Genomic DNA, 15,541 nt, shown 5'->3' on the forward strand with positions numbered 1-15,541 from the left:
CCACCTACACTTCAGTGTGCTTGATATAAATAAACTAGCCTTTAATATGCAAACAATAGTGCTGTTTGAAGCTATATTTACTTTGCTTGGTGTCTACAGTGCACAGCAGATAATCAACAGCCTGTCCTCTAAAAAGATACTTTGACCAGCTTAGGATACCATATGTTTTGAAAAAACAGCCCTGTTCCATTCACAAATCAAACCAGCGTAACTGAAATGTGAAACTGACCTTAAAATACAATAATTTATCTAAAACATGAGCATTATGTCCCTGCAGAAAATACAAATGCAACTCCTGTCCCGTAATTTGCACTTGTACTTCATGTCTGTATTTCCACAAAGGTCACTCCTTTTGCTCTTCACAGAAAGGAACAGGTTTTAATCTGTTGCAGCCTGATGGCTCTTTTAAAAGGAAACTTGTGATGTACTGAATGCATGCATATTCTGCAACTACTGTGCATTCAAGTATTAGGACTCATAGACAGTAGGCAGCAAATTCAGAGTTTTAATGCTTGCTTTGCTTTTACAAAACACAGTGTCCTAAATTTAATCACTGTTGTAGACCCGATCTTGTGAGGAGCTGAGCTCAAATGGAGTCAATGCTGCTCAGCATCTTGCAGGATTGATCCTTATTGCCTCCAGTATTATTATGATATAAAAGAAATACTTTTAAATTTACTTTGATTTTTTTTTTAAATCACACATTAAAATGTTTGTACTTTATGGTATTCTTTGGTTACTTTGCTGTACAATGGTGATATGTTTCGTAGCAGTTACCTCTCCTTTTTGCCCAATGTTTTGCTGCACAAATGTGATGAGCATCTCCACTGAAAAACAATAACAGCCATGGAGTAATTTAAGGCCTGATCCTACTGAAGTCATTGGTTCAGATCTCAATGTCACTTAAACTGGTGTAAATTAGGAGTAGCTCCAATGAAATCACTGGAGTTATACCAGTGTTCAAATTGGTGTAAATAAGATCAGAATTGGGCCATTGTGAGCTTTGTTGTTGGCTTTATGGGGAGCAGGAACGGACTTGTCCTGTAAGACAACAACCTCACTGCAGCCTGGTTCACTCTGTGGTTTGTGACTAGCCACCTCTACCCATGGGTCCAGCAAATCTGACTCAACTCTCCTCTCTCAATGCTACCCTGATGCTCCTGCTACTTCGACTGCAGCCTAAAAAGACTAACTTCTCCTTGAGGGCTCTATGGACAGACCACAAGAGTCTGCCAGTAGTGCTGCAGCTTGAGGGTCAGATAGAAGAGCTGAAGAAAGATAAGATGTTCTACCAGAAACGTGGAACCATCCATTTCAGGTATAGTAATTTTTTTTTCATATCTCCACAGAATGTTTACCTTAAATTTTAATGTGAGTTTTAACGCTCCTGTGAAAGGTGATGGGCTTGACAAGACTGAAGTCCCCATTCTGCCTATATGCCTAACCTTGCACTGCCAGACTAAGTCTTTGTAGCCATTCTCTGGTGAGACTGTTAAAAAGGGTGCTAATTGCAATAGCTAATTTTGTGATAAGGACATCTGTTCATTAGGAACTCTGCAGAGAGCATCAGCTCATTTCACAAAGACCACAGAAAAGTCACAAGATGGTCTGACTTTCAGGTGGTGAAGGTCCTAACACTTATAATTAAGTCCTTGAGCCACGTAGGTGCCTATTTTTCTCCCATTTCCTAGGGAACAATATGACTGCCTTAATGTCAAATATATCTCCCCTAAAACATGTTGTTTTAGTTTGGAAATGTGTTTCATTTACTCCTAGGAAGGAATGCATGGTCTCTTGATTTTGGCCAACTCTAGAATCTGTCCCTTGATGTGTCATTACTGAAATGTAATTTCAGGGACCCTACAGAAATTCAGAGCTCAAGTCTGTGGGCTGTTGTCCATCTCCAGAGAGATTTTTGAGCATTCTCAATGTCCAGGGAGGTCAGAAGGAGATACAAGTACCCAGGATCCCTTAGGAGCTGCCAAACGTTTGTATAAGTGGCTGTTTAAGTAGTGGAAAAAGTACATGAATGAAAAATGAGGAATGATGTCAGCTGTCCTGTTGTGCGTGAACTCAGTCCAGTGTGAGGTTATAAAATAGAATGTCTCCTTCCTAAGCTTTCAGCTAACTCTATTCAGAGAAGTCTATAAAATGCTGCAGCTAAGTAATAAACGATGCCCTGGGCTGAGGATTAGCTGAACATCTGTTTCCTAGGACACCTAAATTAGTTCACTGAATTTGATGCAAGTTATATTGTTTCTACAGAGTACAAAAAATATATTTGCTAGCTGAGATTTTCAAAGTTGCCTGAAGGACAAGGGAGGATCAGTTCCCATTAGAAATTAATGGGAATTGTGCATCCATATCTTCCTGGCGGCTTTGATGGTCACACGCATTGGCTGCAAGATACATAAAGTCCCTGTGTGGGTGATACATGTGGCACTGATTCAGGTGCTCTGCACCTGTCCTTCATACACCCATAGAATCCAACATCATTTCAGTTACTTTAAATGCTAGAAGATGTTGGATATGTTGTGTGGTATAGGGTAGGAATTTTCCATCAGAAATGCTGGCTAACATGTAACACTATTATTATGTATTATTATTTATTCTTTGTATTCCCATACACCTGGAAGCCCTGGTCATGGACCAGGAGCCCAGTGTGCTAGGTTCTGAACAAATACAAAACAAAAAAAGACAGTCCCCGCCTCCAAAAGCTTGCATTCTGAACTAGTATGGAACTCTAACAGTATGTGTCATTCTAGCACATTCAGACAGGTACCATTATCAAACATTTCTTTTCCCTTCTTCATCCTTCCTCTACCCCTGTAATTTTTCAACCTTCCATGTAGGCTTGCTTTGTTTCAGTAATTGACACTAGAGGTGTTTGCAATTGAATGTCTAGGAGTTTCAGCTGAAGAAAGAAACTGGTTTTTTTTTCTCTGTGGTTTTTCCTTAAAATCTTTACTTCTTTGTTTTGTCCCAGACATCCATTTAAACTGCCCATTCCCCAGAGCTTCCTTCTCCAGGAGACATTTACTGTAGACAAAAAGCAAAAACACTACTTCTTGGAAACTAAAATTTTGATAAATGGGCTGGATGAATCAGTTCAAACCTTTACACTTGGCTACCAAGCTGAACATCCCTATGTGAGTGATACCTGATGTGAGAATTTGCCTGTAACTTCAGATAGTGACATAGTCAGAAAATAAACAGGTTACTCTATAGAACTCACATCTCTGGCTTTTGTTCCTCATTTTTTTAGATTTGTGCTGGCTTAGCTCATCCTTATAACAGCAAGATTTTCCCCAAAAATGTAGAAATATGTGTCTTAACCCGATGTCACCAAAGTGTAAGTAAACTTTATGTTAAGTTTAATCCATGAGAAAGGCTCCACAACATGTCTGTATAACTGAAGGTTTACCAATTTAGTTAAAAGTTTGATTGGTTTTGAAAATTTGCTCACAGCAGCTACCAGAACGTAGGCAGGGAAGCTGAAGTACAAAGAGGTGTCTCTTCTGTGTTAGAGGAACAAGTATATTTTGTGTAAATTAATGTTAAGTATTATTATTATTATTTATTATTAAGAATGTGCATTGGGAAGCTGGAGGTTGTAAGTTCAAATCCTGGCCTTGGGCAAGTCATTTTACCTTTATTACCAAAATTAATTTATTTTTCTTACACTGCTCAGCAAGTTCCTTCAGAGTCATAATGCAACAGCTCCCTACTAACAGGATATCACTCACATTTCATAATAGGTCAGGCTAATATTCTGCTTGGTTTGCTAATTCTAACAACTTAAATCTCAACACACAGGCAAAGCATGAGATTGAAGCTATTCTGAAAGTCAATGAGAAAGATGCTGTCAGGTTTCTGGGCAAGTACCAGAACAAATCCAGTGAGATGGATTTCAGACATCTCTTACACATGAACATGACTCACTCGTTCCAGGTATTTGCACTGACATTGACACCTTCCGTACTTACTATGAACAATTATTTCCTCCCCACCAAGATACAGTTTCCCCTTTCTTTGAGTCTCTTCCCTTCTGCCATTCAATAAGCTCTCAATGTGCATTCCATTGTTTTTCCTTAACATTCCTTTGGTTTGGGGAGTTTTAGTTAACATTCATTTTTTTCTGTGTTTACACAGGACATAGCACAATGGGATTCTGGTCCATGACGGGGGCTCCTAGGTGCTACCACAATACAGATAATTAATAATAGTAATTAATAATCTGTCTGTGGGGAGCTAAAATATACTGATCATGTGGATTTTTTAATTGTAATAATTAGGAAGTTTTTTCAGCTTGGGAAGGGGTCATTGTATGTATTAAGTAAAAGGTTTATATATACACACACACAAAAGTATGGATAGAAAATGATGAAAGTTAACTTGTATAGAAATAGCCATTATGCACAAATTGTGTTTTACTGAACAGCTCAAGTTTCCACAAGCACTGGCCCTGAATGGAGAGCTCTTTTCTGTGCAATCCAAATGGGAAATCTTTGACTATGGTGTGAATATAAAAGCCACCATCAACAGAAATGATTCTTCACAGGTCAGGTTCCTATTTATTGTGATTCCATTGCATGAACTGGAGTTATTGTGATGTACCTGCTTATTAATTCACTCTTGCGAAAGGCAAGCATAAAAACAGTGTGTTGCTCAAGACCTCAAGGTCTTGTATTGGCTCTTTCCATAAGAGTGAATTTAATTCTCTGAAAAGCTTCTATAGTTTGATTTAACTTTGTATCATAAATTCCTGGGGAACAGCATTCAGGGAGGGGAACACAACATTCATAAGGCCATGAAGTTCTTGGGGAATCAGATGACTCTTGTTGTGGAGAGGGAGAAACCCAGAGCACCTAGTTAGGTTTCTGTGGTTAGATTGTGGCTTGACTGCTGTGCACAGTTGGAATTTGTTTTTATTTTGGAGATCGCAAACTTTGGAAAGTTTATAGAATTGCTATGAGGAATTCATCCTCAAATAAAATACCTCTGATGCCTAAACTCCAGAACCTTCCAAGTGTTTAGCAACATACTAAACATAAAATGCTCCCAGAAAAGATTTGCTAGTTGAAAGTATCAATGCCAGGAAGGTAGATATTTTCCTCAGAACTAGGAGATGGACCCATGGTAAGAAAAGTGTCGTTCTAGCCATGCCGGTCCCAGATCTTAGCGAGTCAAAGTGTGTGAGATAATATCTTTTATTGGACCAACTTCAGTTGGCGAGAGAGACAAGCTTTTGAGCCACACAAAGCTCTTCAGAGCCTGAGCTCAAGCCTGAGACGCATCTTCAAAGCACTGTCAATGCAGTCATTTTTAGAATGCTAGTGCAAGCCTCACTAGCCCGAGTCTCTTGACCTCGGCTGGGAGGTTCCCTCCCCCTAAGTGAATGTCTTCACTACAGAGTGTACGCAGGTGATCAGCACCTGGGTTAGCCTTGCCCAGGTGTGAACCGCAACACTGCAAGCTCTACCCAATTTACTGTGTCCAAGTGAAATCAGCATCCAAGCTCTAACCTAAAACCCATGTTAGCTGACCTGGCTGGGGGTAAAAGCATCAAACTTCAGTGAGAAGGGTTTTCATGTGGATGGGAAGGGAATTACAGGCAATCACAGAGTAAAAGCTTGATTTAACTCTGCAGTGTAGACATATCCCTAAATAGGTGTTGAAAAGTGTGTCTCTGTGTGTGTACACATGCACAGGGAGCAGGATTTGGCTAAAATTCAGAAAGCTTTGGAGTAAATTATCCTGAAACTCAAGTTAAATTATGCTGGAATTTCACCATAATTCTTCATTTCAGCTGTGTAACTTCTCTTGTGCCAACAGTTCATTGCTCAGCTAAATGGATCAAATGCTCACTTTGGATTTTCTTCCCGGTTTACTCATCCATATCAGTCAAAATTCCCCCAAAGCTTTCAGGTACAGACTAATTTTAACTGAAATTTTAATTGGGGTATGTTTTTTCTTTCTCTCTCTTTTCATTCTCCTTCTTTGACTATTTTCAGTTTTATTATTTCAGAGTAGCAGCCGTGTTAGTCTGTATTCGCAAAAAGAAAAGGAGTACTCGTGGCACCTTAGAGACTAACCAATTTATCTGAGCATGAGCTTTCGTGAGCTACAGCTCACTTCATCAGATGCATCATGCTGTAGCTCACGAAAGCTAATGCTCAAATAAATTGGTAACATCCGATGAAGTGAGCTGTAGCTCACGAAAGCTTATGCTCAAATAAATTGGTTAGTCTCTAAAGTGCCACTAGTTTTATTATTAGTTCAGCAAACCAAACCCAAAACCCATGTGGTGGTAACTTAGTCACTGGAGTCAGCTGTAGAATGTACAGTATCAGTCACTCCATATCCAGGACATTTGTATCAGTAGCCCACACCCCACTTAATCTGTATTAAGATTGGTTGTGCAGTTCAGTAGTAGTATTTTGACCATCTGAGCTGAGGCCACAAATTCTAGCCTTTGTCTCCCATACTACCAGGAGCTGGGAGAGCTCAGGCATCTATGTGGGGAATCTGTGTCAGTTTGCTCTGGGGTTACTGCTGCTTGACAGAGCACTGTGAACAGGCTGCGGAGGGATCTGGGTGCAGCTGACCTTGGCATGGTTGGCTGCAGCACAGGGTCTTTGAGGAGTGATACACAATGGAAAGGGGAGGCCCTTGCTGGTGATTGCTCAGGAAAGCCAGTTTTAATCACCACAACTGAGGACAGAAAATTCTCCTCCTCCTATTACACATTCCAGAGTGAGATGTGGCCAATCACTTGCATCCAGTCTGATTAGCCAGTGTATGGCCATATGCAGTGATGAGCTGCCAAAATCTTAACAACGGGTTCCCTCCTCACCCCACGAGAGGGTCGTTGCCCACCACCGCCCCCCGGGACTCCTGCCCCATCCACGCCCTTGATGCCCCCCCCCAGGACCTCTGCCCCATCCACATCCCTCCCCTGTCCCCTGACTGCCCCCAGAACCGGGCAGGAGGGTCTTGTGGGCCACCGTAGTGGGTGCCCACCCCACCCCTAAGAGCCAGAGGGACCTGCCGAGGGGCGAGGTGGTGAGTCCCAGAGGTGCTTACCTGGGGCAGCTCCCAGGAAGCATCTGGCAGGTCCCTCTGGCTCCTAGGGGTGGAGGAGCGTAGCTAGGGGGGGAGCAGGGGGAGAGGCCGCTCCCACACTGATCACATCAAAAGTGGCGCCTTAGGCGCCGACTCCCTGGGTGCTCCGGGGCTGGAGCACCCACGGAGAAAATTTTGTGGGTGCAGAGCACCCACCAGCAGCTCCCCACCCTGCACCCGGCCCCATAACACCTCACCTCTGCTCCACCTCCTCCGCTGAGTGCACTGCCCCGCTCTGCTTCTCCGCCTCCTCCCCTAGCTTCCCGCGAATCAGCTGTTCGGCAGGAAGCCTGGGAGGGCTGAGAAGCAGGCGGCGGCTTCCCGCTCAGGCCGAGGGTGGCGGAGGTGAGCTGGGGCGGGGAGCGGTTCCCCTGCACGCCCCCCCGACCAGGTTATCTGCTGCGGCGCAGGCGGCCCTCCTCATGCCCACCCCTCTCCCACCCCCCCGGCTCACCTCCGCCCCCCTGGGCCTGAGCGGGAAGTCGCCGCCTGCTTCTCAGCCTGCCCCAGCTTCCCACACGAACAGCTGATTTGCGGAAAGCCTGGGGGGGTGGAGAAGCAGAGCAGGGCGGCGCGTTCAGGGGAGGAGCCAGAGGCGGAGAGGAGGTGAGATGGGGCTGGGGGTGGGGCGGGGAGGTGCCGGTGGGTGCTCGGCACCCACCAAATTTTCCCCTGGGGTGTTCCAGGGCTGGAGCACCCATGTAGTCGGCACCTAAGGTGCCACTTTTGGCCGGTTAAATTTAGAAGCCCTTTTAGAACTGGGTGTCCCTCGCGGAACAACCGGTTCTAAAAGGGCTTCTAAATTTAACAACCGGTTTTAGCGATCCGGTGCAAACCGGCTCCAGCTCACCACTGGCCATATGGTAATTCCAAAGCAGTGCATGTGCTTATCTTGCCAAAAGGCTCTCCTGCCTTACACTGAAAAAGTTTCTCCTTAAAGCAATAAATATGCTAGTATCATATCATGCAAATACAGTAATGCAGCCAAACTCCCTAGAACATGGGGGAAGGGGACTTTTCTTTTAAAAAACAATGCTTTGTTCTAATTGCAAGCAGATGTACAGTAAGTTCACATAAGTATGTAAAGCTTTGACATGGCAATAATTCCCTGGCTTAGATCATATGTAATCTCTTATCAAGTCATTCTCTCCTACCTCCTCTAGTACCCTTATCCTGTTCTGACAGGGGAATGGACTAAATGATCCAACAGATCTCTTCCTTCTAACTTCTGTCATTTAAATTCACTGTTGCCAATGAAATGCTACCAATATTTTGATCTGGGGCTCCCCTCTAGCCTGTAATAAATCTCTCATACCAGGATTGTATGACTAAAACAGTGGAGTGAGTAGTTAGGGAATCTATTCATTTTCCCATTTAAGCAAAAATGCTTTCGCATAACCAAGGAAGTAAGTGATAGCACCTGGCAAACAAACTTCTATTAAGTGCACCTCACTGGAGATATTTATATTTGGTTCCTCAAAAATGTCCCGAGTGCACTGCTGGTCTAGCCCAGTATCCAGCTTGTGTAACTTGAAATGGTTGTGAAGATCTTGTACTATCCTTCAGTGGAAAATTGTATTAAAAAAAACTATTCAGTAAATGCCAAAGGCAAAACCAATTGTTGCTCTGAAGTATTTTTTTCTGAGCTCCGCGGATAATGATTTAGCAGTGTCCAGAGAGGATGACTTCATCAGAGACAGGGAAATCACTCCAGCCTTCCTTTTAGTACTGTTTGTCAGATTTTAACAAGGGATTTTGGAGACCCTCGTCCTGTACATTGCTCTAAGCAGTAGGGTTGCTGAATGTGACATCGCATTGTTTTGTCATGGGTCATCTGAGTTTCCTAATGCAACAGATGTCTTATTTTCATTTTCCCCTGTGTGTAGGCCCATGCAGCTGTTAAGAGTTATGGTGAGAACAGTCTCAATGGATCACTTTACCTTCATTCCAGTGGAAAGGATCTAGTGCTGCTGGAGGTTGATATGAGCAAGGAGACCAGAAAGAACAGCAGGATTATTGGAGTGAGTGCTTTCCTGCATCAGGCAATTTTGACAGAACCAGAGTCTGTACAGCTGCAGCTAATGGGCAAAGTATCTCCATCAAGGTAAAGAAAACAGTATAGTAATAACCTTCCTTAACAGGAGTTCTGAAGCGTCTTCCCTGATCAGTCTGAGCTCTCTCTTTTAAGCAGGGCAGTTTGCATTCTGACATGGGCAGAAAGCCATTGAGGGGGCAATGTTCCATGCACTCTCCTAGCTACTCGAGTATTTTGCTTTTTAATTTTTTGAAACACTAAAACAATCTTCTAACCCTCTCTCTACTGGTTGCTTTCTTAGATCATTGTTCATAGATAATGGAGAGAACAGGAGAGATTCCCTGTGAGTAAATTAATTCTTCATGTTAGGTTATCAGTTTTCTCATTTTTTGTCCTCTGTCAGATGAAGCAGAATGGATATTTACCAGCTACGCTAAGGGGATAGTGAGAGGCATCATGATTAACCAATAATCTGAAAAGTTCTGTGAAGGACCTTCAGGGCAGATGTGGAATTAGCACTCTAGCTTGTCTAACTCCAAGCCCTAGATTTAATCCGTTAGGCCAGGTCTCTTTTAGAGCAGTGTTTCTCAAGAACTGGTCCATGGACCGCTGCTGGTTGCTGAGATCTCCCTGACACGATTCAAGAAGGTGGCAAGACAGTCCCTGCTATCAAAAAGGTTGAGAAATACTGTTTTAATGGGCACCGGCTCCAGCACCACCTCTCACTCCTCCAGCAGTTTCTTTTTTCAAACTTCTCAAATGGAAAATTATCCACTGAAAGAGGCTTTAAATTTTTACAAAAATCCAAGTATTTTGTGCAAAATTTCATTGGGGCAGGGGAGGAAAATGTTGCGAAATTACTACTTTGAGTATATGTTCTCATGGGTGCTCCAACGCAGGATGTGCGTGTGCCTGGGCACTCTGAATCACGCACGGCAAGTCCTTTTTCTCTTTATCCACTAGGCCATGTGGTATAATTACCTAGTTTTACGAGATTTTAAAATTTACTCCACAGTAGATTTTAAAAGTTCTTTGAGTACATTGGGTCCCAGTTTGAGCTTGTGTGTTCATTTTCGGACAAAGAGTCTCTTGTGCATTGGGGAGGGGTGTGGTGAGCAGTCAACCAATAGCGGGATGCCAAACAGGCTCTATTGCCCACACAGATATGCGTGTACATAAATAGGAGCAGCCTTGAAGTCTTGTTTAAAATTTGACCTGTTGAGGGTAACCTCTAGAATTCTTTTTTCTAGTGAGAAGCAGTGAAATCTGCTCTAAGCAAATGAAAATAATAAGAAGGAAGTTTGCTTATGTTTGGTGTGTTTATGGTCACCAAAATTTAAGTGAAGAAAAAATTGTTCTCTGACCTGTTTCATGGATTTCTTTTTCCATGTTCTACACTTGTCTAGCATAAGCGCAGAATATACACTAGACAGTCATTTTGCAAAATGGAGGGTTAGTTTTGCCCTACATTAACGGAGATAGAGTGACGTTAAATATTGAACACTGATAACAAATCTTTATTGATAATGGTGCGCAAGCTACTTGTGTTTGTTTCTTTCCCTCTTAGACTTCTATTATCTTCTGAGCTGAAGCTAAATGAGAACAGGCTTCATCTAGATTTTGTGGGAGCGATGGAGCAGAAAGTTGGTCTTGTCCTGTCCCTGAATGGGAAAGTCCAACACAACATTGGAGGCTTGAAGGTCATACCACAGCTCTTTTCTCTGAATGGATCTCTGAAACGCAAGAACAACATTCATGAAGGTACTTCCTCACTATGTGCTTTGCTGAAAGAGGATAGTTAAGAATGCAGCTACCAAAGGAGATTTATTATTATTCGAGTATAAGACATCCTCCACTGTGGTGTCTTGGTGCATTTAAAACCTACTAGGAGCCGAGAACAGAAAGTATAAATTTAGTATTTATAATGGTGGTTTCTTGTGAACAGCTGTCCACTGGGTAGAGATCAAAATTGGGTTTTTTTAGTGGAAATTGGCAATAAACAAAATTCATTAAAATGTTTCTATTTTGACTGAAAATGTACATGTTTTCATTGGAAAACATTTTAAACTCTTTCAGGCTTAAAATGAAATTTTGGGGTTTTCAAGGTTTCATTTTTTGACAAAACCCCAAAACATTTTGAAGAAAATTTGGGGAAAACGAAACAAGTTTTTCTTCATTGCCATTGTTCCCCTGGAGCAATAACATTTCCCAACCATCTCTACAGAAAATACAGGGGGATGCTGGCCCATAGCTCCGTCCCTTTCTGGGCTGGGTCTGTGGAGTGCAATGGAGGAGTTGCTGACACGTGCGCTGCAGAGCTCCGGGAGGGACTGTGCACATGGGGGCTGTCCCATCCCACACCATGCACTGGCGTAGAACAATGTGCCTCTGGGGCACCGTGTGCTTCCAGTGTCACAATCCCTTGCCAAGTTTCCCTGGATGGTGCATCTTACTCAGTCCAGGGCCTTGAAAAGCACAGTTTGGCTCTTAAATATCACACAACTTTTTAAGAAGAAACCTAATGCGAATAGCAATTGCCTCAGAAATACTATTATAATGTAATGTGCTCTCATCAAAAGGTATTTCCACTAGCTGACTAATTGCTGTCTCTCTCTTTCAGTAAGCAGATTCCCTAACTGGAATGAGCTAAATAATTTAAGACAGCTAATGGAAATGCATTTAATTCCTGTCTATATTAAATTAAAGGGTTACTGTTCATGTTTGACAAATCTGATTATTTTTTCTCCTCTTGTGTCAGTTTCCCAACCCAAAGGGCTCTGTGCAATTATTGTTTCTGACCCTTACAGGTAACATTAGTGTGATGATCAACAAGGCACTGTATGGGCTGAATCTCAGGAACAGAAATGTATTTGGGAATATCAGCCTGCACAATATCACTTTCACATTGACTCAGAACAGCAGCCAGGCAATCCCAATGGAAGCAAAGTTAAAAGGACACCTGGAGCTCAATAAAGGGATCAAAAGGGGTCTAGCTAGTTTCCAGGTGGATGAGCAAGCTCTCTATATAGATGTTTCCAACGTCATGAGTCAGGAACACAGAGGAATCACTGGGACTCTCATACATAACATCAACTCTTTAAAAAATGCAGGTATGAAAAACTACGCCTCAATCAAATTGGTGTGTAACAAAACATGGTAAACGTGAATTTAAGCTCAGTGTAAATGAGTGCAAGCTCATACAATCTAGAGTCAGTGGGGTTACACTTACTCCAGGGCCAAATTTGCCCCATCTCCTTAACTTCAGCAACCTTCTTATTGATATTCTTAAGAAAATGCAACAGAATGGGTGCAAGACCTATTAGAGCCATTTAAACTCTTCTATATATCCCTGCTTAATGCATGTCCATCCATTGCTCTAAGCCACATTTTTGTACATGTTTTCCCTTGGGACAAGTCAGAATTATTTCTTGTAAAACTCCAATTGTCTTTGAATGAACCACCTTGTGGAATAGGAATAAGCATCCATTTGCTGAGTGAAAACAAATGTTTTAGCCTTTTCTGGTATGTAGGTTTTGATAGCTCCCTGCTGGCTGAATGCACCTAGCCCTCTGCTCTTGAATAGTATGGCTTGGTTGTTTTGTTTTTGTTTTTTGAAAATTTCTAATAGCAGTATGGTGGAGCTACACACAACATACTCCTATCATACAGAATTCTTTTGAATGTCCCACCAAGGCCCCAGGTATAGATTCTCAAAGACTATAAAGAACAGGAGAGTTAAGAATCATTCATCCCTTTATTTAGGAAAGATGATCCCTTGGTTTCCAAAAATAATTCAAAATCCAAGTAGTGTCTTTAAATTTACCCTTGTTAATCCTGTAACACTATAGGGGGTTTCATTCCCATCAGTCCATATTAGGAATACATTGTAGAAACTTTCAGAGTAGCAGCTGTGTTAGTCTGTGGCACCTTAGAGACTAACAAATTTATTTGAGCATAAGCTTTCGTGAGCTACAGCTCATTTCATCAGATGCATTCAGTGGAAAATACAGTAGGGAGCTTTATATACACAGAGAACATGAAACAATGGGTGTTATCATACACACTGTAAGGAGAGTGATCACTTCAGATGAGCTAATACCAGCAGGAGGGGGGGGGGAATAAAACCTTTTGTAGTGATAATCAAGGTGGGCCATTTCCAGCAGTTGACAAGAACGTCTGAGGAACAGTGGAGGAGGTGGGGGGGAATAAACATGGGGAAATAGTTTTACTTTGTGTAATGACCCATCCACTCCCAGTCTCTATTCAAGCCTAAGTTAATTGTATCCAGTTTGCAAATTAATTCCAATTCAGCAGTCTCTCGTTGGAGTCTGTTTTTGAAGTCCTTTTGTTGTAATATTGCAACTTTTAGATCTGTAATCGAGTGACCAGAGAGATTGAAGTGTTCTCCGACTGGTTTATGAATGTTATAATTCTTGACATCTGATTTGTGTCCATTTATTCTTTTACATAGAGACTGTCCGGTTTGACCAATTTACATGGCAGAGGGGCATTGCTGGCACATGATGGCCTATATCACATTGGTAGATGTGCAGGTGAACGAGCCTCTGATAGTGTGGCTGATGTGATTAGGCCCTATGATGGTGTCCCCTGAATAGATATGTGGACACAGTTGGCAACAGGCTTTGTTGCAAGGATAGGTTCCTAGGTTAGTGTTTTTGTTGTGTGGTGTGTGGTTGCTGGTGAATATTTGCTTCAGGTCGGGGGGCTGTCTTTCCCTACCCGCACCTCCCGCTCTCCTTGTGGTATTAGCTCATCTTAAGTGATCACTCTCCTTACAGTGTGTATGATAACACCCATTGTTTCATGTTCTCTGTGTATATAAATCTCCCCACTGTATTTTCCACTGAATGCATCCGATGAAGTGAGCTGTAGCTCATGAAAGCTTATGCTCAAATAAATTTGTTAGTCTCTAAGGTACCACAAGTACTCCTTTTCTTTTTACTGTAAGGAGAGTGATCAGGTAAGGTGAGCTATTACCAGCAGGAGAGTGTGTGTGTGGGGGGGGAACCTTCTGTAGTGATAATCAAGGTGGGTCATTTCCAGCAGTTGACAAGAACGTCTGAGGAACAGTGGAGGGGGTGGGGGGGAATAAACATGGGGAAATAGTTTTACTTTGTGTAATGACTCATCCACTCCCAGTCTTTATTCAAGCATAGGATAATTGTATCCAGTTTGCAAATTAATTCCAATTCAGCAGTCTCTCATTGGAGTCTGTTTTTGAAGTTTTTTTGTTGAAGAATTGCCACTTTTAGGTCTGTAAACAAGTGACCAGAGAGATTGAAGTGTTCTCTGACTGGTTTTTGAATGTTATAATTCTTGACGTCTGATTTGTGTCCATTTATTCTTTTACGTAGAGACTGTCCAGTTTGGACAATGTACATGGCAGAGGGGCATCTCACTGATCTATAGTAATGTTAGAAAAAGCTAGGCTATTATTTTGAAAAGTGATAGAAATGATCAATTTTTCTGTTTATAAAATTTTATAGATAATTGGCACTCAATGGTACTGAAAATTCCTTGAATGCTTCTTTGCAGCATTGTGCATCATTTGTTCTGATTTGGCTCTATCTGTCAACAGGATTTCCTATGGATGGCACAATCACTGCCATGTATGACCATGTCATTGCCAACCACACTGTTACTATAGCCTTACAGAGTAGCAGTGAAAGGATTGCTGCTGCATTTGGAGTTGAGAGACTGTCCTTAGAATCTCCTAAATCCCAACTAACTGCAAGTTTGAAGCACAACATCACAAAGCTAAAGAAACACGGGATCCCTTTTACTGTAGAAGGTGCCTGCTATTACCAGGTAAGAAGAGTGATTAGTTCAGTCTCAGGCAGAACCATGTGAAACAATTGTAGATTGTTCCTGTGAGCTGTTAATCAAATGCTATGTTTCGCTCCAGAGGTAGCTGCATTTAGTGGTGGCAGAGTAGATCCCTACATATGTGTGTGCTGAATTGCTGTATTGAAGAAGGGTTTCTGCACAGCTTTTAGTCACACTTTACATCAATCGTCTGAAATCTGGACTGGATTTAAACTAAATACACTATGTTAAATTCTGGATTTAAGTTAGTGGTCTGTTGTACAAGAGCAGAATCTTGTCTATTTGTGTAGCCTGATTGCACAGAAAAATGAAGCAGGTAGGCAGAGCCTAGAGGGATGGTGCAGTACACAGGCTGCTGTCAGGAGAGCGCTCACAAACCAAAGCACTACTGATGGATCTAACACTGGTGTAAGCAACCTTGACAATTTCCCTTTCACATCTGTTCTAAAGAGCTGAACTTCATGTCCCTTTCCTTCAAAGCTGTTGATCAGCATGGGCTTTCCCTCTTCTCCTGTGTTATTTCCACCCATTGTT

General features: G+C 42.2%; 1 protein-coding gene across 1 annotated transcript in view; it reads left to right on the plus strand.

The window, feature by feature from the left end:
* LOC140918001 (uncharacterized) overlaps positions 1-15,541 on the plus strand; it is a 152,269-nt gene that overhangs the window by 79,639 nt on the left and 57,089 nt on the right. Inside the window, exons 32-41 of the mRNA XM_078854475.1 lie at positions 1,095-1,318; positions 2,987-3,149; positions 3,266-3,352; positions 3,817-3,951; positions 4,442-4,561; positions 5,836-5,928; positions 9,012-9,229; positions 10,728-10,921; positions 11,968-12,270; positions 14,760-14,989. Coding sequence (XP_078710601.1) covers positions 1,095-1,318; positions 2,987-3,149; positions 3,266-3,352; positions 3,817-3,951; positions 4,442-4,561; positions 5,836-5,928; positions 9,012-9,229; positions 10,728-10,921; positions 11,968-12,270; positions 14,760-14,989 — 1,767 coding nt within the window. The remainder of the gene's footprint in view (positions 1-1,094; positions 1,319-2,986; positions 3,150-3,265; positions 3,353-3,816; positions 3,952-4,441; positions 4,562-5,835; positions 5,929-9,011; positions 9,230-10,727; positions 10,922-11,967; positions 12,271-14,759; positions 14,990-15,541) is intronic.

This window comes from Lepidochelys kempii, chromosome 10 (assembly GCF_965140285.1).
Source record: "Lepidochelys kempii isolate rLepKem1 chromosome 10, rLepKem1.hap1, whole genome shotgun sequence".
Taxonomy (NCBI): domain Eukaryota; kingdom Metazoa; phylum Chordata; order Testudines; family Cheloniidae; genus Lepidochelys; species Lepidochelys kempii.